At 56.9% G+C, this 26,382-nt stretch overlaps 2 protein-coding genes across 8 annotated transcripts; both read left to right on the top strand.

Annotated features, from left to right (window-relative positions):
* Positions 1 to 276: 276 nt before the first annotated feature.
* Positions 277 to 16,244, top strand: ANKRD13D (ankyrin repeat domain 13D). 2 transcript variants are annotated; one of them, XM_033205085.1, is made up of 15 exons: positions 277 to 2,330; positions 2,512 to 2,955; positions 3,468 to 3,603; positions 3,713 to 3,837; positions 4,849 to 5,119; positions 5,359 to 5,548; positions 12,832 to 12,898; positions 13,304 to 13,385; positions 13,602 to 13,663; positions 13,767 to 13,897; positions 14,753 to 14,910; positions 15,046 to 15,162; positions 15,252 to 15,415; positions 15,496 to 15,587; positions 15,883 to 16,244. In XM_033205085.1, the coding sequence occupies exons 2-15, from the start codon at positions 2,623 to 2,625 to the stop codon at positions 16,094 to 16,096; spliced, it is 2,142 nt and encodes a 713-aa protein (XP_033060976.1). In that variant the 5' UTR covers positions 277 to 2,330; positions 2,512 to 2,622; the 3' UTR covers positions 16,097 to 16,244. The 2 variants fall into 2 exon arrangements, with proteins under 2 accessions (XP_033060976.1, XP_033060977.1); XM_033205086.1 differs by having other exon boundaries at positions 277 to 2,955; positions 4,849 to 4,894; positions 4,976 to 5,119.
* Positions 16,245 to 16,384: 140 nt separating this feature from the next.
* SSH3 (slingshot protein phosphatase 3) lies at positions 16,385 to 25,594 on the top strand. 6 transcript variants are annotated; one of them, XM_033205090.1, is made up of 14 exons: positions 16,385 to 17,438; positions 17,866 to 17,903; positions 18,530 to 18,764; positions 19,940 to 20,061; positions 20,141 to 20,212; positions 20,468 to 20,533; positions 20,646 to 20,834; positions 20,944 to 21,037; positions 21,272 to 21,400; positions 21,509 to 21,555; positions 22,496 to 22,642; positions 22,870 to 23,070; positions 23,168 to 23,441; positions 24,650 to 25,594. In XM_033205090.1, exons 1-14 carry the CDS (start codon positions 17,373 to 17,375, stop codon positions 24,938 to 24,940), a joined length of 1,971 nt encoding a protein of 656 aa, XP_033060981.1. In that variant the 5' UTR covers positions 16,385 to 17,372; the 3' UTR covers positions 24,941 to 25,594. The 6 variants fall into 6 exon arrangements, with proteins under 6 accessions (XP_033060981.1, XP_033060980.1, XP_033060982.1 ...); XM_033205089.1 differs by having other exon boundaries at positions 22,472 to 22,642; XM_033205091.1 differs by lacking the exon at positions 20,141 to 20,212 and having other exon boundaries at positions 22,472 to 22,642.
* The last annotated feature ends 788 nt before the right edge of the window (positions 25,595 to 26,382 follow it).

The raw sequence follows: 26,382 nt of genomic DNA, 5'->3' as shown, positions 1-26,382 counted from the left end.
GGTCTCCTCCACCACCATGGCTTCCAAGGTGGCCTGCTGGGGCCCAGGCCATCTTCCAGGTGGGGTGAGGCAGTGAGTCCCACTCCCCCTCCTGCCCTTCCCAGCTGACAGTCCTCCCGCCTAGTCGCTGTCCAGTGCCCATTCCTCACCTTTTCTCAGGGAGGAGAGAGCAGCTTCTGCCACTTACCAGGTAAGCAGGAGGAGGTGCCAGCAGTGTTAGATCTGGTGCAGTGTCTGGGCTGACTGCGACCTTCTCAGGCCCACAGAACACCCCTGCACAGCAGGCTCCAAGCTGACGCCCTCCCCAGAAACAGTCACAAGGCACGTCTGCTCTCTAGATCGCGCCGCAGCCTGTGGGCCCTTGGCCATCTCTGGCTTCAGCCTCCTCTCTGGTCTCACTGCACAGCCCTAGTAGGGGTCCCTGAGGCCTGAGGGGAACCCCAGCACTAGGCCTCTACCCAGAGGCTTCTGGTCAACTTCCCTTTCCCCACGTCCCTGCCCTGCGGGCCCCTGGGGTGACTAAACAGATGGGTGGTGTTGCCCACTCCACACAGGGCTTTGCTGGGCATGGCTGGGGCCCATGGCGAAAGCACAGCATGCCAGGCAAAGAAGGGAGGCAGGCAGCTGGGCAGGGTACTCTGGGCTGAATACAAAAGAGTCGGGGCAATGGATTTTGAGCCAGGCCTCCACCATTGGTGTGGGAAGGAAGGAGGACATTTCTGAGGCAGGGAAGAGCCAGGCACTCATGAGTGGCCCAGGCTGGCCGGAGGACTATGGGAAGGAGCCATACCTGGAGGCCCTGAATGCCTGGCTTAACCTATTCCAGAGCCAGGTGTGTGCTTGGGGACTGTAGAATGAAGATACAAACGACATGGAGTCCAGACCCGCCGTGCTCAGGGAGCCCTTGAAGGCGCTGAACAGGGCTGAGGGTGGTGAGAGCTGGCTCTAAAGTGATTGCTTGGTTACTGAGTGCAGGATGTGGGGAGGGAGGCGAAGGACAGGAGGCAGGGAGACAAACCGCTGCAGTGGGAGAGGAGGAGATGAAAAGAGAGCAAATGGGAAGAATGTGGTCCGGCAGAAACAGGCTGGACTTGGGGCTGAGCGAGGCAGGAGTCTGGGAAAGGGTATGTGTGCTTGGGTTGGCTTCAGACACACTGATGGGATAGCATGGGACCCCTGGGCACTGAGATGTCCTGGAGTAAGCTGAAATGCGGACCTGGGGGTGGCATCAGGGTGACAATGGGAATGGACAGGCTCTCTTCCAGGGATGTGGGGGTCAGGGAGAGAGAAAAGGCTGTGGAAGAGGGTTGAGAAGGCACTGTCATGGAATTAAGGGCCAGTGGAAAGCTGTGTTCAAGATGGCAGAAATCAGGAGAGGCTGGAACCAAGAAAGTCCTGTCAGGTTGAGTTTGGGGAGGGCTCAGGGAAGGGACGGCCTCTTTGAGAAAAGTGGTGGCCAGGGAGGGCTGCAGCAGTGGTGAGCAGGTGAGCTGATCTGACAGCTCTCGGCATTCAGAAGCCTTCGGGCTGCTATTACCCCAGGACCTCACGGATGACACTATAGCGTGGGGTGGCAAAGTGATCCCAGATGGCACAGGTGCCGTGTGAGTGCCGTGTGATTACAAGGAGAAGGCGGGGTAAAAATGGCAATCAGGCCTTCCAGCCCAGAGTCTTAGAACTGAGGACGCCCTACAGCAGGAGGTGATGCTGAAGCTAGCTGGTCCTCCTCAATCAAGCTATCCAGCCATGTTCCACGTAGGGAAACGGAGAGCAGAGGGTCAGCCTTGGCCACCTAACAAAACCAGGGCCCAAGACCCCAGGCTGGGCCTCCAGTAAGACTCAGGCCGGAACTGAGCTGACGAAGGCCTGCACCCTAGTTCCGGTGTGGGTGGAGGGGCCGGCCCTGATTTCGAAAGTCGTCTTCCTCTCCTGACGCTGGCAGCCAAGTGCAGCCTCTGCAAAAGGGACTCGTGCGGCAGGCGAAGGCAGCCGTTCGCCGAGGGCAGTCCTCCGCCGGAACGGCTCTGCCGCTGCCTGGGCCTGCGCCCCTCTCTCCCCGAACTCCTCTCTCTGACTTCAGGGCCCCGGGGGCCGCCTCCCCACATCGCTGGGCCTGCAGACACCGGCCAGGTGCCAGGGGAACGTGCTTCCCGCTCAGCCGGCGAGCACTTAGTGGCGTCTCCTAGTTGCTCGTCTCCAGGACGGGTGCTCGATGATGCGAGGGGAGCCGGGGCGCCCCACTTCACCCGCACCCCCCGGCAGAGTCGGTGACCGCGGGACCTAGGGTAGGAAGACCGGGGCGAGCGAGGGGATCCACGGGGGAAACGCAGGTATCACGGCTGTAGCAGGACCGCGGCCCGCCGCGCACGCGCGCGCAAGACCCAGGGGACCAGTGCCCGCCCCATCGGGGCCCCGCCTTCCCCTTCCGGACCCGCCACCCGGGGTCTGCGCAGGGTTCGGGGCGCCTCCTGCGGGCCGCGGGAGGAGCTGTAACCAGGTCTCGCCCTCCAGGCCGCCCCAGCGGACCCGGGCCCGACCGAGGTCGGGGTGCAGACCCAAGGTCGGGCATCTCCTCGGGCGCGCGCGGTGGCCCCAACTCGCGCTGGCCTGGCCGCGGTTGCCATGGTTGCGGGGGGACAGGGCGCGCGCGAAGCCCCGCCCCGGCCCGGCGCAGCCCCGCCCGCCCCGCCGCCCGCTCCGCCCTCCCTGCCGTCCGCGCTGCTGCCGCCGCCGCCGCCGCCGCCGCCACCGCTACTGCTGCGGGGGCCGCGGGGGGCGCAGCTGGGGCGCGGCTCGGAGGGGAGGCTAGGGGCCGTGCCAGGCTCGAAGCCGAGGCGGGGCCGGGATGCGGCGCTGAGGCCCAGCATGGCCAGCCCGTGCCCCACCTTTCTGCTGCACCGGCTCGTCTGGGCGAACCGGCATCGCGAACTGGAGGCCGCACTGCACAGCCACCAGGTGAGGCCCCGCTGAGGCACCCGGCCCGTCCCCCGGGTCCCCCACCCAAGGCTGTGGCCTCCGTCCTGGAGGCCGCCCGCCCCTGCTCAGCTCCGCAGCGACATCCTGGGCCTTCCTCCCCTGCACAATCCCAAGCCCAGATCACCGGCCCCTCGCGCTGGAGCCTCTGGCCTCGTCTGCTCTGCGCTGGGCCTTGCCCTGCTCGCCCGAACTCGCTTCCGCATCCCCTCTAAGCCAGGCTGAGAACAAGAACCCTGGTCCTGGTCCCCAGGCTCTGACAAACTCCTGACATCCTACACCTCCGCCTGACCAGGCCCCGCCGCCAGACCCCCGGCTCTGCCCCTGCCCTCCCTCCTGCCCCCTCCTCTCCCCTGCCAGGCCACCCTCTGCCATCTCCCTGGTCAGTCTGCCGTCCTTGTTTCTCACAGCGATTCCCAACCCTGCTCGCCCTGGCAGCTTCCCTGCCTTGCCCTCTTCTCTCCTGCCCTTTGTGAGTGTCCCGTCTCCCCCAGCACGACATTGAACAGGAGGACCCCCGCGGGCGGACCCCGCTGGAGCTGGCCGTGTCTCTGGGAAACCTGGAGTCTGTGAGAGTGCTCCTTCGACACAATGCCAACGTGGGCAAAGAGAACCGCCAGGGCTGGGCAGGTACTGCAGAGGACAAGGGGGCTCCCCCTCAGGCTGGCAGGCGGGGGGCAGTGAGCAGCCAGGCCTGGGGTCATCTGGAGGGCTCCCCTCAGCAGCCTGGTGCCCGCAGTCCTGCAGGAGGCAGTCAGCACTGGAGACCCTGAGATGGTGCAGCTGGTGCTCCAGTATCGGGACTACCAGAGGGCTACACAGAGGCTGGCAGGCATTCCGGAACTGCTCAACAAACTTCGCCAGGTACGGCAGGGCACAATTATGGAGGTAGGGTACCATGGCAGGGCATCACCTGGTTACTGTGCCAGGCCTGGCCTTGGAAAGGCACCCAGTTTGTGCAGTGTGCCTCCTGCCACCAGCGAGGTCTATCTTGACCCTAGCTCAGGGTCACGTAGGAAAGACAGCCAGCCAGGCTCATGTGGAAGACACTGGGCCCTTTGGAAAAGAAGCCTTGCCAGCTTTGGGCCTCCTGAAGAATGCACATTATCTGGAGCGGGGACTTCAGATTGACTCCGTGGATTACGGCCTGAGCCCCTGGAATACCTGCTACTATGCACCCTTCTGGAAGCACGCAGAGGGGGCTGGCTGGCAGAGCATACTACCTCATACCCGCTACCTGAGGAGCAGGCTTAGAGGGAGCCACTGTGCCCCCTTTACAGAGTAGGACTCTGAGACCCAGTGGAAGCAAAGGCTCCCCAGTGCCCTGCACAGGCTCATGGCCAGGTTGGGGCTGGCCCTCCACCTCCAGGTGCTTACAGCCTCATTGCCCGAAGACCATTGTAGGGCCCCACTTGGCCCACCCTCTCTTGGGCAGAGTGATTGGGCATAGCGGAGCCATAGCAGTGTATCAAGACTTGATGAAGGGCCAAGTGTTGTGGCTCACGCCTGTAATCCCAGCACTTTGGGAGGCCAAAGTGCGAGGATCACTTGAGCCCAGGAGTTCAAGACCAGCCTGGGCAACATGGCGAAACCCCGTCTCTACAAAAAATACAAAAATTAGCTGGGAGTGGTGGCACACACCTGTGGTCCCAGCTACTCAGGAGTTTGAGGTGGGAGAATCACCTGAGCCCAGGGAGGCAGAGGTTGCAGTGAGCTGAAATTGCACCACTGCACTCCAGCCTGGGTGACAGAGCAAGTCTCAAAAAAAAAAAAAAAAAGACTTGAAGGGCTGGGCTGGCTGTGAACAAGGGGCTCCTGGGCCTGCTGGAGACAGCAGCAGGCAGGACCCTGACGAGCAGCTCTGGTTTCTCTTAGGCCCCCGATTTCTACGTGGAGATGAAGTGGGAGTTCACCAGCTGGGGTGAGTGGGGACCTCTGGGCTCCCAGGGATTTGGGGTGGGGCCTTTGGGAAGACTCCCAGTGACCCCTGCGCACCCTGCAGTGCCCCTTGTGTCCAAGATGTGCCCGAGCGATGTGTACCGCGTGTGGAAGCGCGGTGAGAGCCTGCGAGTAGACACCAGTCTCCTGGGCTTCGAGCACATGACCTGGCAGCGGGGCCGGAGGAGCTTCATCTTCAAGGGCCAGGGTGAGCTCTGGACACACTGCAGCATCTTGGCCCTCAGGTTCTCCCGCAGCTTGGGAGGGCGGTGCTGCCCTTTCTCTCCACTTTCCAGATGTGGAAGCTGAGGTTGGGGAAGGAGGGGGATCCAGGGGCCAAGGCTGACCCACTTGGCAGCAGGCAGCTGAGAGTACGATTGCCCTCTCTGCGCTGCTGGCGCCCAGCTCTGATTTGCACCCACTCTGTCCATCCCCGCCGGCCGGCAGAGGCAGGAGCCCTGGTGATGGAGGTGGACCATGACCGGCAGGTGGTGCACGCAGAGACGCTGGGGCTCGCTCTGCAGGAGCCCGAAGCACTGCTGGCCGCCATGCGGCCCAGCGAGGAGCATGTGGCCAGCCGCCTCACCTCTCCTATCGTCTCCACCCACCTGGACACTCGTAATGTGGCCTTTGAGAGGTCGGTCGGGGCCTGGCACACCGTGGGTGGGATGGGGACAGACAGCAAGAGCCACCCTTAATGAGGGCAGGGCGATCTTTGAAGATCCTGGTTCAGGCCTCTGGGCTCACTCACTAGGGGCTGCTCAGGGGCAGGCGGGTTGCTGCAGCCCGTGTCTCACTCAGACTGCCGGGGTGGTAGGGCTCCTGTGGCCACCTTTGTAGGGAGAGGTCAGGTCAAGATGTCCCCAGTTTCTTGACTTCTGACCTCATGTGCTTTCCCATCGAGACAAAGATTTAGGCTGTGGTTCACGGCAGCTGTTTGCACCAATGTTGGCTTGTCATTGGTGTGGCTATGTTGGGGGCAGAATCCTTTGTGGGTAGCCTAGGAACCTGACCCTTCCAGCAAGAGCTTCTCTGACAACATATGCCCCCTCTTGCCTTAACAGTCAATGGAAACATTAAAAAAAAAAAAAAAAGCTTTATTGAGATATAAACTCATATACCATATACATTACCCATTTAAAGCATACAGTTCAATGACTTTTAGTATATTTATTCACAGATTTGTACATCACCACAGTCAATTTTAGAACATTTTTATCACCTCACAAAGAAACCCCCCACCCTTGAGCTAACTCTTCGCCAAACTCCTCATCCCCTCTCCCAGTCCTGAGCAACCACTAATCTACTTTCTGTTTCTGTAGAATTCTCTATTCTGAGTTCTCATATGAATGGAATTTTATAGTATGTTGCCTTTTGTGTCTGGCTTCTTTCACTTAGTGTAATATATTCAAGGTTCATCCAAGTTGTAGCATGTAACTACTTCATTCCTTTTTGTGATCATTGTATGAATATACCATATCTTGTTTATTGATTAGCCCATCAATAGACATTTGGGTTATTTGCATTATTTGGCGATCATGAATAATGCCACTCTAAGTATTCATGTGCAAGTTTTTGTGTAGACGTATGTTTTAATTTCTTTTTCATATGTTTTCATTTCTCTTGGGTATATACCTAAGAGTAGAATTGCCAGGTTATTGATAACTCATTAATTGAGAAACTACCAGACTGTTTACCAAAGGAGCTGTACTGGTTTACATTCCTACCAGCAGTGTGTGAGGGTTCCAGTTTCTCCACATCCTCATCAGCACTTATTATTATTCACTCATTTGTTTTTGGAATCCAGCCAGCCTAGTGGGTGAGAAGTGATAGCTCACTGTGATTTTGATTTTCCTTTCCTTGATCACTAATGATGTTGAGCATCTTTTCATGTGCTTGTGTTTATTGGTCAGTTGTATATCTTCTTTGCAGAAATGTCTATTCAGATCCTTTACCCATTTTTTATTTAATTTAATTAACTTATTTTGAAATGGGGTCTGGCCTTTCACCCAGGATGGAGTGCAGTGACATGATCATGGCTCATTGCAACCTCGACCTCCCAGGCTCAAGTGATCTAAGTAGCTAGAACTACAGGTTCATGCCGCCGTGCCCAGCTAATTTTTAAATTATTTGTAATTATTTTATTATATCATTTAATTATTTTGTTTAGTTATTTGTAGAGACAGGGTCTACAGACTGATCTTGAACTCTTAGGCTTAAGCGATCTGCCTACCTTGCCTTCCCAAAGTGCTGGGATTACAGGCATGAGCCACCACACCTGTCCCTTTACCCATTTTAAAAATTGGGTTGTCTTTTTGTTATTGAGTTGTAAGAGTTTTATAATTTTAGCTGTTACACTTAGGTCTTTGAGCCATTTTAAGTTGAGTTTTGTGTATAGTGGAAGGTTCTCTTGCATGTGACTATCCAGTTGTCCTAGCCCCCTTTATGGAAAAGACTATGCTTTTCCCACTGAATGGTCTTGTCACCCTTGTTGAAAATCAGTTGGCCATAGATAAATGGGTTACTTTCTGGCTCCCAAGTTAGTTCCATTGGTCTACATGTCTGTCTTTATGCCAATATTATACTGTCTTAATCACTGTTGCTTTGCAGTAAGTTTTGAAATTGGAAAGTGTGTCTTCCTACTTTGTTTTGCTTTTTCAGGGTTATGTCAGTATTTTGGGACCCTTGCATTTTATATGAATTCGATTTTCTTTTTTCTCACAACCCAGTGTAGGCAGAATATATGAATTCTAGATTCAGCTTGTCAATTTCTACAGTCAGATGGGCTTCTGATAGGGATTACACTGAATCTATAAAGCAGTTTGGGGAATAGTACCATGTAAACAATGTTAAGTCTTCTAATCCATGAACATGGGATGTTTTTCCATTTATTTGGATCTTCTTTAATTTATTTCAACATTATTTTATAGTTTTCAGAGTGTAAGCTTTGCACTTCTTTTGTTACATTTATTCCCAAGTGTTTTATTCTTTTATTCTTTTTTTTTTTTTGAGATGGAGTCTCACTCTGTTGCCCAGGCTGGAGTGCAATGGCATGATCTCGGCTCACTGCAACCTCCACCTCTTGAGTTCAAGCGATTCTTCTGCCTCAGTCTCCCAAGTAGCTGGGATTACAGGTACCCACCACCACGCCTGGCTAATTTTTACGTTTTTAGTAGAGACAGGGTTTCACCATGTCGGACCAGGGTGATCTTGAACTCCTGACCTCAGGTGATCTGCCTGCCTCAGCCTCCCAAAGTGCTGGGATTACAGGTGTGAGCCACCGCACCCGGCCACGAAGTGTTTTATTCTTTTTGATACAATTATGAATCAAATATTTTTCTTGGCCGGGCATGGTGGCTCACGCCTGTAATCCCAGCACTTTGGGAGGCCAAGGTGGGTGGATCACGAGCTCAGGAGGTCAAGACCATCCTGGGTAACATGGTGAAACCCTCTCTCTACTAAAAATACAAAAAATTAGCCAGGCATGGTGGTGGGTACCTGTAGTCCCAGCTACTCAGGAGGCTGAGGCAGGAGAATAGCATGAACCTGGGAGGCGGAGCTTGCAGTGAGCCGAGATTGCACCACTGCACTCCAACCTGGGTTACAGAGCAAGACTCTGTCTCAACAACAACAACAAAAAAAAAGGTGGTTAGAGCAGGCTGGGCATAGTGGCTCATGCCTGTAATCCCAGAACTTTAGGAGGTTGAGGCGGCTAGATCACTTGAGGTCAGGAGTTTGAGACCAGGCTGGCTAACATGGTGAAACACCATCTCTACTAAAAATACAAAAACAAAAAAAATTAGCCAGGCATGGTGGTGAGCGCCTGTAGTCCCAGCTGCTTGGGAGACTGAGGCACAAGAATTGCTTGAACCCGGGAGGCAGGAGGCAGGGGTTGCAGTGACCCCAGATTGCACCACTGCACTCCAGCCTGGGTGACAGAGCAAGACTCCATCTAAAACAATAAATAAATAAATAAATAAATAAGAAAAGAAAAGAAAAGAAAAGTGGTTAGAGCAGACATCTTTTATTCTTGCCTTGTTCCTGATCTTAGGGGAAAAGCATTCAGTCTTACCATTAAGTATGATATTAGTTGTGAGTTTTTTTTTTTTTTTTTTTTTGAGGCGGAGTCTTGCTCTGTCGCCCAGGCTGGAGTGCAGTGGCCAGATCTCAGCTCACTGCAAGCTCCACCTCCCGGGTTCCCGCCATTCTCCTGCCTCAGCCTCCCAAGTAACTGGGACTACAGGCGCCTGCCACTCGCCCGGCTAGTTTTTTGTATTTTTAGTAGAGACGGGGTTTCACTGTGTTCGCCAGGATGGTCTTGATCTCCTGACCTTGTGATCCGCCCGTCTCGGCCTCCCAAAGTGCTGGGATTACAGGCTTGAGCCACCGCGCCCGGCCCTAGTTGTGAGTTTTTGATAGATACCCTTCATCAGGTTAAGGTAATTGCCTTCCATTCCTCATTTTTAGAGTATTTTTTTCATGAAAGGATGTTGGATTTTGTGAAATGCTTTTTCTGTGTTTATTGATATGACCATGTGATTTTTTAAAAAATTCTATTGATACATTACATCAATTGACCTATGGGTATTGAACCAACCTTGCATTCCTGTGATAAGTTCCACTTGGTTGTGGTGTATAATTCTTTTCATATGTTGCTAGATTTGGTTGGCTCGTATTTTGTTGAGGATTTTGTGTATGGATTCACAAGCAATATTGGTCTGTAGTTTTCTTGTTATATATGTCTGCTTTTGGTATCTGGGTGATGCCTCATAAACTGAAGTGGGAAATGTCAACGTCTTTGTTTATTTTTTCAAATAGTTTGTGAATAATTGGTATTAATTCATCTTCAAAAGATTGGTAGGATTCAGTGGTGAAGCCATTTGGGCCTGAGTGTGTGTGTGTATGTATAGTTTTTTGTTGTTGTGTTTACCAGTCAGTCTCTTGACTTGTTATCTGTCTATTCAGATTATCTATTTATTCTCAAATTAGTTTTGGTGGCTTGTGCCTCACTAGGAATTTGTCCATTTCATCTAAATTATAAAATTTGTTGGTGTACAGCTATTCATTATATCCTTTTATAATGCTTTTTATTTCTCTTGCTCCTCTCTTTCATTTCTGATTCTGGTATGTAATTTTAGTCTTTTTTTTTTTTTGAGACAGAGTCTTACTCTGTCACCTAGGCTGAAGTGCAGTGGCATGATAAGAGCTTACTGCAGCCTTGAACTCCTGGGCTTAGGTGATCCTTCAGCCTCAGCTTCCCAAGTAGCTGGGACTACAGGCATGCACCACCAAGCCCAGCTAATTTTCTTTTTTTGTAGAGATGTGGTCTCACTATGTCATCCAGGCTGCTTTTGAACTCCTGGCCTCAAACAATCCTCCTGCCTTGGCCTCCGAAAGCACTGGGATTACAGGTGTGAACCACCACCCCCAGCCAAGTCTTCTCTCTTTTTTTCCCCTACCGTGGTCAACCTAGCTAAAGGTTTGTCAATTTTGTTGATGTTTTCAAAGAGCCAGCTTTTGGTTTCATTAATTTTCTCTATTATTTTTCTATTCTCTATTTCGTTAACCTTTACTGTAATATTTATTATTTCTTTCTGTTCTTTCTGGTTTAGTTTGCTCTTTTTCCATTGTCTTAACATGGAAGGTTAGGTTAAGGTTATTGATTTGAGATCTTCTTTCTTAATATAGGCATTCACACATATTATATTACATTTACACTTCTAGGCATGTCTATCTTTTCTTTTTTTGACATGGGGTCTCACTCCATCGCCCAGGCTGGAGTGCAGTATCGTGATCTCAGCTCACTGCAACCTCCGCCTCCCAGGCTCAAGTGATCCTCCCACCTCAGCCTCCTGAGTAGCTGGGAACACAGGCACCAGCTAATTTTTTCTGTTTTTAGTAGAGACGGGGTTTCACCATGTTGCACAGGCTGGTCTCAAACTCCTGTGCTCAAGCAATCTGCTGCCTCAGCCTCCCAAAGTGCTGGGATTACAGGCGTGAGCTACTGGGCCTGGCCTTTACCTGTGTCTCATAAGTTTTGATATGTTGTGTCTTTATTCCTGTTTATCTCAGAGTATTATTTATTCCTGTTTATCTCAGAGTATTTTCTGATTTCTCTTTTGGTTTATTATTTGAGACATTGGCTATTTGGGAGTGTGTTGTTTACTTTCCACATATTTGTGAGTTTCCAAAGTTTTTTTTCTGCTATTGATTTCTAATTTCATTCCATTGTGGTTGGAAAACATACCTTGTATGACTTCTGTCCTTTCAATTTTATTGAGGTTTTCTTTCTTTCTTTTCTTTTCTTTTTTTTTTTTTTGAGACGGAGTCTCACTCTGTCACCCAGGCTGGAGTGCAGTGGCACTATCTCTGCTTACTGCAAGCTCCACCTCCTGGGTTCATGCCATTCTCCTGCCTCAGCCTCCCAAGTAGCTGGGACTACAGGCACCTGCCACCACGCCCGGCTAATTTTTTGTATTTTTTAGTAGAGACAGGGTTTCATCATGTTTGCCAGTATGGTCTCGATTTCCTGACCTCATGATCCACCCACCTCAGCCTCCCAAACTGCTGGGATTACAGGCATGAGCCACCGCGCCCAGCCTTATTGAGGTTTTCTTTTTTTTTTTTTTTTTTTTTTTTTTTTTTTTTTTTTTTTGAGGCGGAGTCTCGCTCTGTCGCCCAGGCTGGAGTGCAGTGGCCGGATCTCAGCTCACTGCAAGCTCCGCCTCCCGGTTCACGCCATTCTCCTGCCTCAGCCTCCCGAGCAGCTGGGACTACAGGCGCCGCCACGTCGCCCGGCTAGTTTTTTGTATTTTTTAGTAGAGACGGGGTTTCACCGTGTTAGCCAGGATGGTCTCGATCTCCTGACCTCGTGATCCACCCGTCTCGGCCTCCCAAAGTGCTGGGATTACAGGCTTGAGCCACCGCGCCCGGCCAAGGTTTTCTTTTTTTTTTTTTTGAGACGGAGTTTCGCTGTGTCTCCCATACTGGAATGCAGTGGCGCGATCTTGGCTCACTGCAAGCTCCACCTTCCGGGTTCACGCCATTCTCCTGCCTCAGCCTCCCGAGTAGCTGGGACTACAGTCGCCCGCCAACACGCCCGGCTAATTTTTTGTATTTTTAGTAGAGACAGGGTTTCACCGTGTTAGCCAGGATGGTCTCGATCTCCTGACCTCGTGATCTACCCGCCTCAGCCTCCCAAAGTGCTGGGATTACAGGCGTGAGCCACCACGCCTGGCCTCTGAGGTTTTCTTAATATGGTCTTGAAGAGTGTTCCGTGTGCACGTAAGAAGCGTGTGTGTGGTTGTTATTGGGTAGAGTGTTCTGACCTGTTTATAAAGTCTAGCTGTAGTATTGTTCTTATCTTCCGGTTCTTTGTTGATCTTCTAGTTGTTCTATCCATTATTGAAAGTGGAGTACTGGAGTCTCCAAGTGACATACTTTTATTTTAGCTTTTTATTATGGAAAATTTTAAGCATATATGAAAGAAGAGATAAGGTACTTATCACCCAGCTTCAACATTTATCAACATCTTGCCAATCTTACTGAATCTGTCCTTCCTTACCTTTTTAAAAAATTTTTCCTAGAGTATGTCAAAGCTCATCCCAGATGTCCTAATGTTTCTAGTAAATGCTTCTGCACAATTCTAAAAGATAAGAATGTTTTTAAACCCAGCCCCGACACTATCATACCTCACAAGATTCACGCTAATTCCTCAGTTTCTTCTAGTCCCAAGTCCATGCTCAAGTGTCCCCCGCTGTCCAGGCACCCTCTTCAGGGGTCCTCTATGTTTCACAGTGAGAAGGGACCCTCAGAGTTGGGCACCCCAGGCAGGCTGATTGGAGGGGGCTTTGGAAAGGAAGGCTTTGGCCAGGGTGTGAGGGTGCAGGTCCTCACCAGCTCCTGTTTGGTCTGTTTCAGGAACAAATGTGGTATCTGGGGCTGGCGGTCTGAGAAGATGGAAACTGTTAGCGGCTACGAGGCCAAGGCAGGAGAGGCTAGTGGTGGGGGGCTGGGGGTAGGAGATGAGGTCCAGGAACTCAGCTCCTCTCCACATCCATCCCAGAGTAGCCCTTGGGCTCTGGAAACCCTGAGCATTTGTGGGAATTCAGCGGGCCTGAGTGCCCATCCCCTGCAGAGTACATAGGGCTCACCCACATCATGGGCCCCTACCCAGGGTACCGAGATGAAATGAGGAGCGTGTTCCTCTTGACCCTGGGGCTGCATCTCCTCGTTGGTGACTTCCCAGGGTTCAGACCCTGCCACCTCCTCTATTTTGGGGAGCAAGATCTCATCTGTCTCTGGGACAGGAGGACTTGGGTTCTGCACTGGTGAGGCTGAGTGTGGGGAGCAGGCTCTGAGCCCCCAGCTCCCCGTGTCCCCTGCTCCTCAGGTGTACAGTGCCACCAACGTGGAGCTGGTGACACGCACACGCACGGAGCACCTCTCTGATCAGGACAAGTCGAGGAGCAAAGGTAAACCCAGGTGCGCCTGCCTGCTGCCCAGTCACACTGTGTGGTGGGGCCACCCTGGCCTGGGGTCAGGGGCCAGAGTTTCCCGGGATGAGCTGGGAGGCCTCCCCATTCTCGTCTGGGCCCTCTTCCCCCAGACAGGAGGCTCCCAGGGTGGAGGGGGGTGGGGACAGTGCGGGCATAGTGGCCCCCTCACCGGCTCCCACCCCTTCTCCGTAGGGGGTAAGACTCCGTTCCAGTCCTTCCTGGGGATGGCCCAGCAGCACTCCTCCCACACTGGGGTGAGCCAGGGCTGGGCTGAGACAGGGCCGGTGGGGGCTGAGCCTGGGCGGGAGGGCGCCCTTCATCGCCCTGATCACTGAGTCTGCCCTGGAACCCACGCAGGCCCCTGTGCAGCAGGCAGCTAGCCCCACCAACCCCACAGCCATCTCCCCTGAGGAGTACTTCGACCCCAACTTCAGCCTGGAGTCACGGAACATTGGCCGCCCCATCGAAATGTCCAGCAAAGTACAGAGGTGAGGTCTGAGAGCGGCCTGGGGACTTGCTTCGGGACGGGGGCTCTTGCAGACCCCTCTCTGGGCCTGTTGTAGTGAGGGGCCCACTCCCTCAGCTGGCTTCTCTCTGGGCTCCACTCCTGGAGGCAGGAGTCATGTCTTATCCATGGTCCTCAGCCCTTAGAAAGGGCTTGGCACAGAGGGCCAGTAGCTTGTCTTTGATGGATGGATGGTGCCACCCATGTATGGTTTTTTATTTAATTTCATGAGTACTTGCCGGGGCCAGCGTGCGACGGTGGGAAGGGCCCCTAGCGACATGGCCTGGGAGTGGAGCGTCCACCTTGGTGGAACAGAACAGTTAACGCTTTTGCCCCGTGAGGAGCCCTGAGCAGGTGTAGGTGGTAACAGCAGGCACAGTGCCTGCACAAGCCTAGCACTCTCACCACCATCTCAGGAGGATTCTTTTAGCCACCACACAGTTGCTGGGATTCAAACCCTGACAGTCTTGTCCTGGGGTGTGCTGGACATAAAAGTTTGGCAACACGTGAGGCCAGCTCTGGGCTGAGGGGGAGAACGGGGCGATGGGCCAGGCCCAGAGAGAAGCCCACAGCCTGGCACCTGGCCTCCTTGTCCAGAGCAGATGAGCTGGTGCGAAATCCTCAGGAGCCCCAGCCTGGGCCCAGGGAGGAGGGCAGCTTGGGCCACATGGCCAGGACACCAGCTCCCAGGGGAGGCGGGCAGTGGCATCTGAGCAGAGCAGGGCACCCCAGGCCAGGCAGAAGGTGGGTAAAGGCAGCTGCCCACAAACCAGAGGGCAGTCCTCAGTGGAAGGGCCACCAGCGGTGCCTTACCCATGTCCTGTGGTCGGCTGGGCAGGTTCAAGGCCACACTGTGGCTGAGTGAAGAGCACCCGCTCTCCCTGGGCGACCAGGTGACACCCATCATTGACCTAATGGCCATCAGCAATGCTCACTTTGCCAAGCTGCGCGACTTCATCACCCTGCGCCTTCCACCTGGCTTCCCTGTCAAGATTGGTGAGAGGCTGGGCCCAGGCAGAGGGAGGATCTCAGGCATGGCACCCTCCCCTCAGCGCAGTCCCTGGAAGGCTGCAGGGGCCGGAGGCGCAGGTGGCTCTCCGCCAGGGCTCAGGTGTGGCTGTCTCCTCATAGAGATTCCCCTTTTCCACGTGCTCAACGCCCGCATCACCTTCAGCAACCTGTGTGGCTGTGACGAACCCCTGAGCTCCGTGTGGGTGCCGGCCCCCAGCTCTGCTGTCGCTGCGTCAGGTACCCCCACGGGAGGAAGAGGTGGCCTGCACAGCTCTCTGGTCACCAAGCCCCGCGGGTTGAGCGTGGCCCCTCTGCCGCCTGCCTAGGGAACCCTTTCCCGTGCGAGGTGGACCCCACTGTGTTTGAGGTGCCCGAGGGGTACAGTGTGCTGGGCACGGAGCGCAGCGAGCCCCTCAGAGATGAGGACGATGACCTCCTGCAGTTCGCCATCCAGCAGAGCCTGCTTGAAGCGGGCACCGAGGCGGAGCAGGTGGGACTTGCGCAGGGGGTGGGCTCTGGCCTCTGCAGCCACAGGGCAGAAGTGACAGCTGTGGGCTCTGGTGACTGCAGGTGACCGTCTGGGAAGCCCTGACCAACACCCGGCCTGGTGCCCGCCCTCCTCCCCAAGCCACAGTTTACGAGGAACAGCTTCAGCTGGAGCGGTGAGCCCCTCATGCAGCTGGCTGGGTCCCTGTCCCCCGAGCCCTGGCTTGGCGGGGAGGAGGATAGCAGGAAGGTGCTAGGACCCCAGGCCCTCTGCAAGGCCACCGTCCGTCAGCAGCACTATCTGCCACCAAAGGTGGTGTGAGGGGTGGGGAAGCAGGACCCTGCCCTGTCTCCTCTGCCTGCCACCCTGTCTTTGCCCTTGTCCTCCAAAGTCGGTCCCCAGCCCCTTGGCTTCTGCCCCAGCCTTGGCGCTCACTCTCCTGCTCTTCCCTCCCCTGCCCTGCCTGGAAGGGCCCTCCAGGAAAGCCTGCGGCTGTCCACAGAGCCCAGGGGCCCAGGATCCCCTCCCAGGACACCCCCAGCCCCCGGCCCACCCAGCTTTGAAGAGCAACTTCGCCTGGCCCTGGAGTTGTCTTCACGGGAGCAGGAGGAGCGGGAGCGGCGCGGGCAGCAGGAGGAGGAGGACTTACAGCGGATCCTGCGGCTGTCACTCACCGAGCACTGAGCCACAGCCCCGGGAGGGCTGGCCAGGCCACTCCCTGCCTGCTTTTGTAATTTATTTATTTATAAACTCTGCTGCTGGGCTTGGGGCCTGGAGCCCCAGGGATGGGCGGGCAGGGGAGACAGATGGAAATAAAGAGACTGTCGCAGCAGGGCTGCTCTGCTCACTGGGCTGGAGTGGTGGGGACCCTGAAGGCGGGGTGCTGTGGAGAGACACTGTGGGTGGCGGCCTCAGACCTGGGCTTGAATCCTGGCCATGGTCCCCTTAGCCTATCTGAGCCTCAGTTTCTTCAGTTGTAAAATGAGGAGACCACCCCCCACCCTCTGCCCCTCAGGGCTGAACGGAGCTGGCGAGAGTCACATGTCCTTACCAAGCAGGCGTCCTATGACAGATCCCCTGTGGCCTGTCCTACCTGCTGGGGACCCAGTTTGTCCTGCCACCCAGCCTGGTCTTCTGGAAACCGGCCCACGTGCCTGTTGGGGAGGGAAAGGCAGGGTCCCCAGGCCCCATTCACCTCCAGCTGGGAAGAGCCCCCACACCGGCCCCTGCAGCCAAGCCCAGGCCCGGGCCGTGACTGCCGCTTGTTCTCTACGGGTGGGTTTGCGAAAGCCACTTCCCCCGCGTAGCTGGAAGTCCTGCCCTACTCACCTCGGAGGTGGACCTGAGAGCCCCTCTTGAGCTTCTGGGTTATTTGTAAACCCCAGGCCATTTTCCCGGGAAGCCTGTCTCCCAGTGGTTCCTGTAGAGTGGGAACTAGCAGGCCGACCAGCAGGGAGAAATGTTTAGGGTGGGGGCCCTTGGCCGAGGGCGCGCCGTGCCTGATCCTCTCTAGACCTGTCCCCCACCCCCCGCCTCCGCTCTGCCTCCCTAGGACCCGCCTCTGCAGGGCACAGGACGCTGGAGGCCCAGAACAGCTCAGGTGCTCCCGCTGGGCCGGGCGGGGCGCTTCCTGGGAGGGGGACCAAACTCCTGGCCTCCAGCTTCTGCCCTCAGGGTCTCGGGGCTCCGCACCTGCGCCCGTCCCCGGCCTCGCCCCTGACCTTTGCCTAGGGGCTGGGAGGGCCAAACCGCGGAGACCGGAGGGACCGGGCCAGCCGCCCTGAGAAGCTCCGCGGGTCCGGCTTGGCGAGTGTCTGTCCCTTTAAGGGCCGCCCCCGAGGAGGTGCCAGGCCCGGGTGGCGCCGTCTCTCCTTCCTGGTCCTGCAGGGCCAGGACTGTCCGCGGGGTTGAGGGAGGGGGCCGTGCCCGGTGCCAGCCCAGGTGTCCCCGGCCTGGCCCCATGGCCCTGGTCACAGTGAGCCGTTCGCCCCCGGGCAGCGGCGCCTCCACGCCCGTGGGGCCCCGGGTGAGTGTGGCCCGGCCGTGGTGCCGCCCACGCAGTTGCTGCCCGGACTCGGGAGCGCGTCCTGCCAGCCAGTGGGCTCCTCTCGAACGGGGGCATGAGGAGGGGGCCGCGGGGGCTCGAGCTGGAGGGCGCTGGGGGCCTCGAGGGTCTCTGGTACTGGCGCCCGGGCACAATCCAGAGCCCTGCGCGCCTCCCAGGCTGCGGAGGCCCCGATCTGAGCGCTCGGCCCGCCACCCTCGGCGCCCACCCAGCCGACCTGGCCTTGGGCCGGGGCTCCACGGGGCCTCCCGGTGGGGCGTGGACTGGGGTGGGAAGACGATTGGCATTTGGCGCCTTTTCTGGCCTCCCCCCACCCCAGAATTCCTGAGAGAGGGGAGAGGACAGCCCTCCCCGCCCTCACCCTCCCCTGGGGCTGATCTCTCGGCAGGACCGGGCAGTCCAGCGAAGGAGTCGACTCCAGCGAAGGTGAGCGCCGCCTCCCCCACGCAGATACTTCCGTCTGCCCCGGGCCTGGCCACGGCCGTCCTGGACTCTGGGTGCAGGGACAGAAAGCTCCCCGGAGGACGTGCAGCCGAAGTCCACTGCCAAATTTGTGGGGCAGCGTTTCCGGTGGGGCTGGCTGGTGGGCTCCCGGTAGGGCGGCCTTTGCCTTCACCCTCCCCCTGGTCAGCTGGGGCTTCCTCACCCACTGCCCTGGGCTTTGGCTCAGGTGGTGGCCACGGGCCGAACGGCAGGAGGGCATGACGGGCCTGAGGACTCCTGGGTCCCCGACCAAGTTCCCAGCAGCCCCTGAGTTAAACAGGTGGGAGGGGAAAGGGAGCAGCCCTGTCCCCTGGCAGGTGAGTAAGAGTAGAGGGGCTGAGAGCTTGGAAGCCCCCAAGACTGGTTCTCAGTGTGGTGGCAGCATTGCCAAGGGGCCAAGGGGTTAGAAATGCAGATGCTCAGGCCTCCACTCCAGACCTATCGACCACGTGGGAGCCCGTGAATCTGTGCAGATAAGGGCTGCAGGTGAATGTGAGGCATGCTAGACTTTGAGAGCCTCTACCCTAAGGGGGATGAGGGGCCATGACAGTTGCCCACTGCCCTGCCAGGCAGAGCTTTGCAGTGCTCCGAGGGGCTGTCCTGGGGCTGCAGGATGGAGGGGATAATGATGATGCAGCAGAGGCCAGTCCTGAGCCAGCAGAGGAGCCCCCGAATGAGGAGGAGCCCAGTGGGGACCAGACAGACTTCGGGCAAGGATCCCAGAGTCCCCAGAAACAGGAGGAGCAGAGGCGGCACCTGCACCTCATGGTGCAGCTGCTGAGGCCGCAGGATGACATCCGCCTGGTGAGGGTCCATCTGGAGCTCCGGGGGGCGGGGTGAAGAGACACGCCTGAGGGCAGAATGGAGCCCTGTGTGTGTGCTTGGGGAGCAATGGTGTGAGGGCAGGGGGCAGCCTGGGATGTGTTGGGTTTACCCATACCCCAGTGACCCTGCTGTTTCAGGCAGAGATGTTTTGACAGGGTAAGGTCATGGCTGCAGGTCTCTGGAAGGGAAGAACAGGGGAGGTTTGTCCTGTGTGAGCCAATAGGGCCAAATTAGGTCCAAGAGGTGGGAATTCCAGAGGTATGTTTCTCCTCAACTAGTAGAAGACTTTCCTGATGACATGAGCTGTCCCTAAACGGACCAGTGCACAAGGCAGGCGTGCTGGAGGGACTGGGGCAGAGGGGAGGAGGATTCCAGCCCCATGGAGGAAGGGAGTCCAGGTGGAGCCGGAGCACTGGTGCTCAAATGCTTGTGGAGACAGCTCGCCGTCCTCCACAAGACATGGCAAACAAGATGCAGTGAATCTTCTGTAAAACTGAATTTACGACAGAAATATCATCCCCTATTGTGAGATTTTGTCCTTAGTATTTCTTTGGTGATAAACATTTCTCAAATGAAATGATAGCAATGGCAAGTGACAGCGTTTAAAAAACAAAAACAAAAACCAAAAACCTCCTTCTTGCTGGGCACGGTGGCTCATGCCTGTAATCCCAGCACTTTGGGAGGCTGAGAAGGGAGGACTGCCTGAGCCCAGGAGTTCAAGACCAGCCCAAGAAACATAGGGAAACCTCATCTTAATAAAAAACTTAAAAATGAGCCAGGCATGGTGGCATAGGCCTGAGGTCCCAGCAACTTGGGAAGCTGAGGCGGGAGGATCACGTGAGCCTGGAGTTTGGGGCTGCAGTGAGCTGTGCTGGTGCCACTGTACTCCAGCCTGGGCAACAGAGTGAGACCCTGTCTCAAAACAAAACAAAAACAACCTCCTTCCTCAGCAGAAACTAAAAATGTGCTACCTGTGTCAGTCCCATTCCCCACTTTTTTCCACACAGTCCCTCTTTACCCACTGATTTTACATCTGGGAAGAAGGGGGATGGGAGAGGAAGGAGCAGTGTCAGCACTATTCTGGGCCTGGGGTGTCTAGGTGGGGAGCAGGGTCCTTGGGGCCACTGTGACCCTGGGCTCCTCATCTCTCCCAGGCAGCCCAGCTGGAGGCAGCCCGGCCTCCCCGGCTCCGCTACCTGCTGGTAGTTTCTACACAAGAAGAAGGTCTGAGCCAGGATGAGACAGTCCTCCTGGGTGTGGATTTCCCTGACAGCAGGTTCGAGCAGGGAGAGGAAAGGAAGGGCAAAGAGGTGAGGGACAGGGGGCACAATGGCTTTCCCTCTGTCCCCTGCCAGCTCCCCCAGCTGCACCCTGGGCCTGGTCTTGCCCCTCTGGAGTGACACCCAGGTGTACTTAGATGGAGACGGGTAAGCAGTGGCAACTGGAGGTCGGGGGGCAAGAGGGTGGAATAACTGAGTGTGACAGATGTGACAGGGCCTGGGCACCAGGGTACAGTAGAACTTTAGGCTGGGACTCTGGGGACTGCTCCCAGCTCCACGTCAGATTCACTGTGATCCTGAGCAAGGCACCTGACTCCTGGGCCTTGGCTGTATCCAGCAAAAGGACAGGTTCTCTGTCGCAGAGCCTGGAGTCTGGCCTCACCTGCACCTGGTCTCCCGCAGGGGCTTCAGCGTGACGTCTGGTGGGCAGAGTCGGATCTTCAAGCCCATCTCCATCCAGACCATGTGGTAAGGACAGAGGCTGCCTGGACTCAGGCCAGCCTCTCCTTCGAAGGAGGCTGCAGGGCCTGGGGAAGGGCAGCAAGGGAACAGTGTGACCCAGCCTCTCCTCCTGTCTTAGGGCCACACTCCAGGTATTGCACCAAGCATGTGAGGCAGCTCTAGGCAGCAGCCTTGTACCAGGTGGCAGTGCCCTCACCTGGGCCAGCCACTACCAGGAGAGACTGAACTCCGACCAGAGCTGCCTCAATGAGTGGACAGCTATGGCCGACTTGGAGTCTCTGCGGCCTCCCAGTGCCGAGCCTGGCCGGTCAGTGTGGGGAGGGGAGGGCCTGGGTGGACGGGGAAGGCAGGATAAGGCAGTGGGAGGCATGGTGGAGAGGGGAAGGGGCCCCTTGACTGAAGGGCTTTGCTCTCAGGCCCTTAGAACAGGAGCAGATGGAGCAGGCGATCCGTGCTGAGCTGTGGAAAGTGTTGGATGCCAGTGACCTGGAAAGCGTCACTTCCAAGGAGGTAGGCAGGGGGCCCGGGGACCGAGTCCCCTCTAGCAGGGGCTGTGAGCTTGCCTTTCCTGGGAGCCCTCCCCACCTTGCCTGTCTCCAGTCCTGAGCCATTCCTGGATGCCTTGGCCTTGGCCCTAATGCATCTAGATGGGACACGATGCTGTCCTCAGAGGCCCCAGAGGGAAGGTGGCGGGTCAGACACTAGGAGAGCCCCAGCCTCTCTTGCCCTGGGCTCTGCCTGCAGATCCGCCAGGCCCTGGAGCTGCGCTTAGGGCTCCCCCTCCAGCAGTACCGTGACTTCATCGACAACCAGATGCTGCTGCTGGTGGCACAGCAGGACCGAGCCTCCCGCATCTTCCCCCACCTCTACCTGGTGAGCTGCAGCCAGGCCTGGGCCTTGCGGACCGCTGGCAGCTGCGAGGGTGGGGGCCAGGAGCAGAGGCTGGAGGAAAGGGGGAATGTGCTGTTCCCTGTCTCCCAGGGCTCAGAGTGGAACGCAGCAAACCTGGAGGAGCTGCAGAGGAACAGGTAGGGCTATGAGCCCCTCGGGCCACCCACCCCATCTTCCGTTCTCCTGGCCTCCCCGCATTGGGTGGTAGGCAGCTTCAAAAACCCCTGGACCACCTTCAGCAGCTGCCAGCTCTGCTTCTAACTCTGTTCTGGGGCTGTTGCCCTGGTGTGGGCTCCCAGGTGGGGACAGGAGACCCGCTGGCCAGCCCTCACCCACTCTCCCTCCCCTCCCCACACTGTGAAACAAGGACAGAAACAGAGGGCCTCAGCCAGGCCAAGACGAGAAGCAGCAGAGCCTACTGCTGTAACTGCCTTGGACAAGCAGAAAAAGGTTCCTCTTGCGTGTGCCTGTGGTCCCAGCTACTCGGGAGGCTGCGGCAGGAGGATTGCTTGAGCCCTGGAGATTGAGGCCGCAGTGAGCCATGATCATGCCACTGCACTCCAGCCTGGGCAACAGAGAGAGACCCTGTCTCTAAAAAATAAGAAAAAAGAAAGAAAGAAAAAGCCTCTTTTCCACCTTGCCCTGTCTCAGGGAAGAAGGAACTGCCCTTCTCCCCATAGGGACCTGGCTGCCTGCTCTGACAGGTACCTGTCATCTGCCCACCAGAGGCTTCTGGGAGACCTGCCGTAGCCCCTGTCACCCCCTGCTGCAGACCCACCCACTCTCAGCTTAGGTCAAAAGCGGTTGTCTAACTCATTTCCGAGAATAACGGAAGGGCTGGAGTTGCAGTTGAGCCAGCTGTCTGAACCAGATGAGGAAACAAGCCCAGCAGGGTAAAATGATTGGTCCAAGGTTGCAGCCATCTGACAGCTGGGTCACTTCTCCTCCCGCTGTAACTGCTGCCTCCATGTGACTTGAAACTTAGAGCTAAAGAGAGGCCCAGGGGCTGCCAGGTCTGATGGCCAATGGGCCTGGTGCCTCTGCCCATGTCAGCCTGGCCTTGGGCTTCTGGGACAGGGTCACCCACATCTTGAACATGGCCCGGGAGATTGACAACTTCTACCCTGAGCGCTTCACCTACCACAATGTGCGCCTCTGGGATGAGGAGTCGGCCCAGTTGCTGCCGCACTGGAAGGAGACCCACCGCTTCATTGAGGCTGCAAGGTCGGTCTCCAGGCTTTGCTGCCTGCCCCACTGTGGCTTCAAGTGGCCCCCAGTGCCCTCCTCCTGCCCACTCTGCCATCAGCTGTGCCATTCCTTCCAGCCCTCAGCGTCCTTCCCTCCTTCTCCTCTACTCTCGGTTGGTTGTGAGCCCTTTACTGGCCTTCCCCTGCAGGAGGTGGGGTCCTTCATGGTGAGGGGAGGGTGCTGAACCTGGCCCGCTTCCACAGAGCACAGGGCACCCGCGTGCTAGTCCACTGCAAGATGGGCGTCAGCCGCTCGGCGGCCACAGTGCTGGCCTATGCCATGAAGCAGTATGAATGCAGCCTGGAGCAGGCCCTGCGCCATGTGCAGGAGCTCCGGCCCATTGCCCGCCCCAACCCTGGCTTCCTGCGCCAGCTGCAGATCTACCAGGGCATCCTGACTGCCAGGTATGGGATGGGAGTGAGTGGCAGGGGGTAAGTAGGTGGGTTTGCTGGGGGTGGCTGCTGGGTCACTCAGAGCTGACTCAGGGCCACCTCCTCACAGCCGCCAGAGCCATGTCTGGGAGCAGAAAGTGGGGGGGGTCTCCCCAGAGGAGCGCCCAGCCCCTGAAGTCTCTACACCATTCCCACCTCTTCCACCAGAGCCTGGGGGTGGTGGGGAGGAGAAGGCTGTGGGCATGGAGGAGGGCCAGGCAGCCCCAAAACAAGAACCTAGGCCACGGCCACGTATCAGCCTCCGAGGGGTCATGAGGTCCATCAGTCTTCTGGAACCCTCCTTGGAGCTGGAGAGCACCTCAGAGGCCAGTGACATGCCAGAGGTGAGGCTGGGGCTGGGGGAGCTCAGCTTGCAGGGGTGGGGGCCATAAGGAGGGAGATGGGGAAAGACCAGGATGGGCGTTTGACTGTAGACCTGAGCAGGGCGTACCCCGGCTAAGTCTGGCCCACCCATGCGGGGTGTCCTGGTAGGACCCAGGGGGCCTGGTCCCAGCCTCCTTCACAGTCAGTCCAGTACCTCTTAGTACCCAGTGTCTCCAGCCTGTCCCATGAGTACCCCTGAAGACGGGGACCAGCCACATCCTGGGCCCGAGAACAGCTGAGACCCAGTGAGGGCACGTGGGGGCGCTGTAGGCACAGGCTGGAGAGGGGTCACGGGGCAGGGCAGAAGCAGCACCTGTTTCTAGGGCTCCTGGGTGAGCCAGCCCCGGCCGGGGCCGCCAGCAGGTTCCAGCCAGACCACAGGACTAACTGTCTAAGGGGCAGAGCTGCCTCCCCAGGCCATGCCGGCCCTGGGGGCGATCTCTAACCCCATGGTGAGGAGGCTAAGTTAATCTCTGAAGCCCCTCCTGGGTCTGAGGAGCAGGACCTCAAAGAATGGGGTGGGGAGGAGTCTGCACACTCACACCGCCCAAGTCCTGCCTAAGTGAGCACCCTCAACGCTAAGTGCTGCGGGCACAAGCCTAAAACTGGGAGCCAGGCCCTGTATGGGACTCAAGGTCAAATGGCTGACTTGGAGGAAGGAGTGTCCACTGAGGGCAGGAACATTTGGAAGAGGCTTCCTGGAGGAGGTGTGGATGGGGAAGGATAGGGAGGCGTGGCGGGTTGATGGGCGGGTGTGGGCGTCGCGAAAGGCAGGAGGTCCTCACCCAGCACTGGACACACGCATCCACCCAGCCCAGGTCAGGGGCTAGTGCTGGCACGGGTTTCACCTGCCGGCGGCCTGTGCAAAGGCAGAGGAAGGATAGGAGGGGCAGAGGGCAGGGAGGCCTGGGTCTCCAGGGAGCTGAGGAGGGCTTCTGGGGGCCAGAAGGAAGCTACAAGCAGGTAGGGTTGAAGCAGCAAGCAGCAGGGCTGGGGTGTTGTCCTCCCTCCTGGGGAAGCACGGCTATGGACAGCTTGGCTTTTGGTGTGTGTGCCACACACATTCTGGCCCTCGCCTCCTCCCAGCTCTGTGCTTGGCACCCCTGCCCCAGATCTTCCCAGCTCTGCTTGGGTGCCCCATGGCTTCCATATCCTCACACCTGTCCAGGTTTTCTCTTCCCATGAGTCTTCACATGAAGAGCCTCCACAGCCGTTCCCACAGCTCGCAAGGACCGAGGGAAGCCAGCAGGCGGGCGAGGGGCCTCGGCCTGCCCTGCAGTCCTGCCAGTCAGTGGTTGCCCTCCAGGACAGTACCCTGGTGGCCAACCAGACCCGGGCCGAGCAGGAGCAGGAGCAGGGGCAAGGGCAGGGAGAGCCCTGCATTTCCTCTACGCCCAGGTTCCGGAAGGTGGTGAGGCAGGCCAGCATGGATGACAGCGGAGAGGAGGGTGAGGCCTGAGCCCTCACACATGCCCACGTTCCCCCAGACACTAGAGGATCCACAACTCCTTGGAGAAACACCTTCACGTCTGTCGCTGCACATTCCTCTCAGCTCCGCCCCACACCCCTGTCACTGCAGCCTCACCTCCTACAGCCTTAAGTCCCAGACCCATGTCCACCTGTCCAAGGGCTCAAGACTTTCTGACTGGGATGTGGTAGAGGGATTGAAGGTGCCTTTGGGGGCAACAGCACCCTAGTTTCATTCTCAACTCTTGCCCTGAACACTCACCTGTGTCACAGAATAAAAACAGAGTTTCCAGTACAAAAAGGCTCATGCCTCTCACCCCCCGCCCCCTGCACCTCCTATCCTCTCCCAGTTCATTCCTGGAACCAGTCAGGCCGGGCAACCAGTGGCCCCCAAAGGCAGGCAGGATCCTCAGGCCCCAGCTGTGGGAGGCTGGAAGGGCTGGCAGGTCGCTTCCCTTGTCCACCTCAACCGGTCCAGGTCTTTGCTGCTGTCCCCAGACCTCCTGTGACACCCCCCAGATTACAGGGTGCCAGGCCAGAGAGAGTCTTCTGTTTGCCCTTTTTGGCCCCTGGCTAGTCAGTTTTTCATAGCCTTATAGTACCTGACTTTGTATTGAGAAATAAAACACATTTTCATATTCAGTTATTTTCAATGTGACAATGAAGCTGTCTGTGTTGCAGTCCCTTCCTCCCAGCAGTCTCCTCACAATTCCCAGGTGGCTCGTGACAGACCTGTTTGGGGGAGTGCCGCGTTTGGGCGTGGTGCGGGAGGAAGACTGGGTAAGAGAAGAGAGGAGGTCAGTGCTATCTCCCCATCTCCTGGGGCAGGGCCTGGTACATGTGACCTGCTCACACCCGCTCAGGCAGGTCGGGCAAGGGAACAAGTCCTCACCGGGCAGCAGGCATGTGGCTCCACTGTGAGAGCTGGAAGGGGTTACTCATGCGGAAGTGCCTACCTGGACAAGACCAAGCCTGTTCCAAAAGCAAAGACTCCTTTGGACACTTGATGCCAGTTCTATGGCATATTTTGGGTCCCAAGAGTCATCTTCCGCCTGCTACAATGCAAAAGGGCCTGATTTTCCAAGCCAGCCTATTGCTGCCTGGGAAGAAGGACCCTTGGTGGCCCTTCCCCTCCTGCCCAGGGGTTCCTTCTGCTCAACTTTAGTGTCCAAGAAGAGTTAGTCGTTCCATCTGGTTTTTTCCTTTTTTGAGACAGAGTCTTGTTCTGTTGCCCAGGCTGGAGTGCAGTGGCGCGATCATGCCTCAGTGCAGCCTTGAATTCCCAGGCTCAAGCGACCCTCTCACTTCAGCCTCCCGAGTAGCTAGGACCACAGGCACGTGCCACCATACCTCGCTAACTGGCTGTATCTTTGTCACTTCTTTTGTGGTTTTTTTGTTTGTTTTTTGAGACAGGGTCTTGCTCTGTCACCCAGA

Source organism: Trachypithecus francoisi, unplaced genomic scaffold, assembly GCF_009764315.1.
Source record: "Trachypithecus francoisi isolate TF-2019V2 unplaced genomic scaffold, Tfra_2.0 Lachesis_group8, whole genome shotgun sequence".
Classification (NCBI taxonomy): Eukaryota; Metazoa; Chordata; class Mammalia; order Primates; family Cercopithecidae; genus Trachypithecus; species Trachypithecus francoisi.
Note: the sequence above shows the minus strand (reverse complement) of the source record. Positions and strands in the feature narration are given on the sequence as shown.

Coding starts and splice junctions, on each gene's coding strand:
- ANKRD13D (XM_033205085.1), top strand. CDS start 2,623: ATGGTTGCGGGGGGACAGGGCGCGCGCGAAGCCCCGCCCCGGCCCGGC. Junction 2,956..3,467: donor CCGCACTGCACAGCCACCAG/GTGAGGCCCCGC, acceptor CGTCTCCCCCAG/CACGACATTGAACAGGAGGA. Junction 3,838..4,848: donor TGCTCAACAAACTTCGCCAG/GTACGGCAGGGC, acceptor GGTTTCTCTTAG/GCCCCCGATTTCTACGTGGA.
- SSH3 (XM_033205089.1), top strand. CDS start 17,373: ATGGCCCTGGTCACAGTGAGCCGTTCGCCCCCGGGCAGCGGCGCCTCC. Junction 20,213..20,467: donor GTGTACTTAGATGGAGACGG/GTAAGCAGTGGC, acceptor GGTCTCCCGCAG/GGGCTTCAGCGTGACGTCTG. Junction 23,071..23,167: donor CAGGGCATCCTGACTGCCAG/GTATGGGATGGG, acceptor ACCTCCTCACAG/CCGCCAGAGCCATGTCTGGG.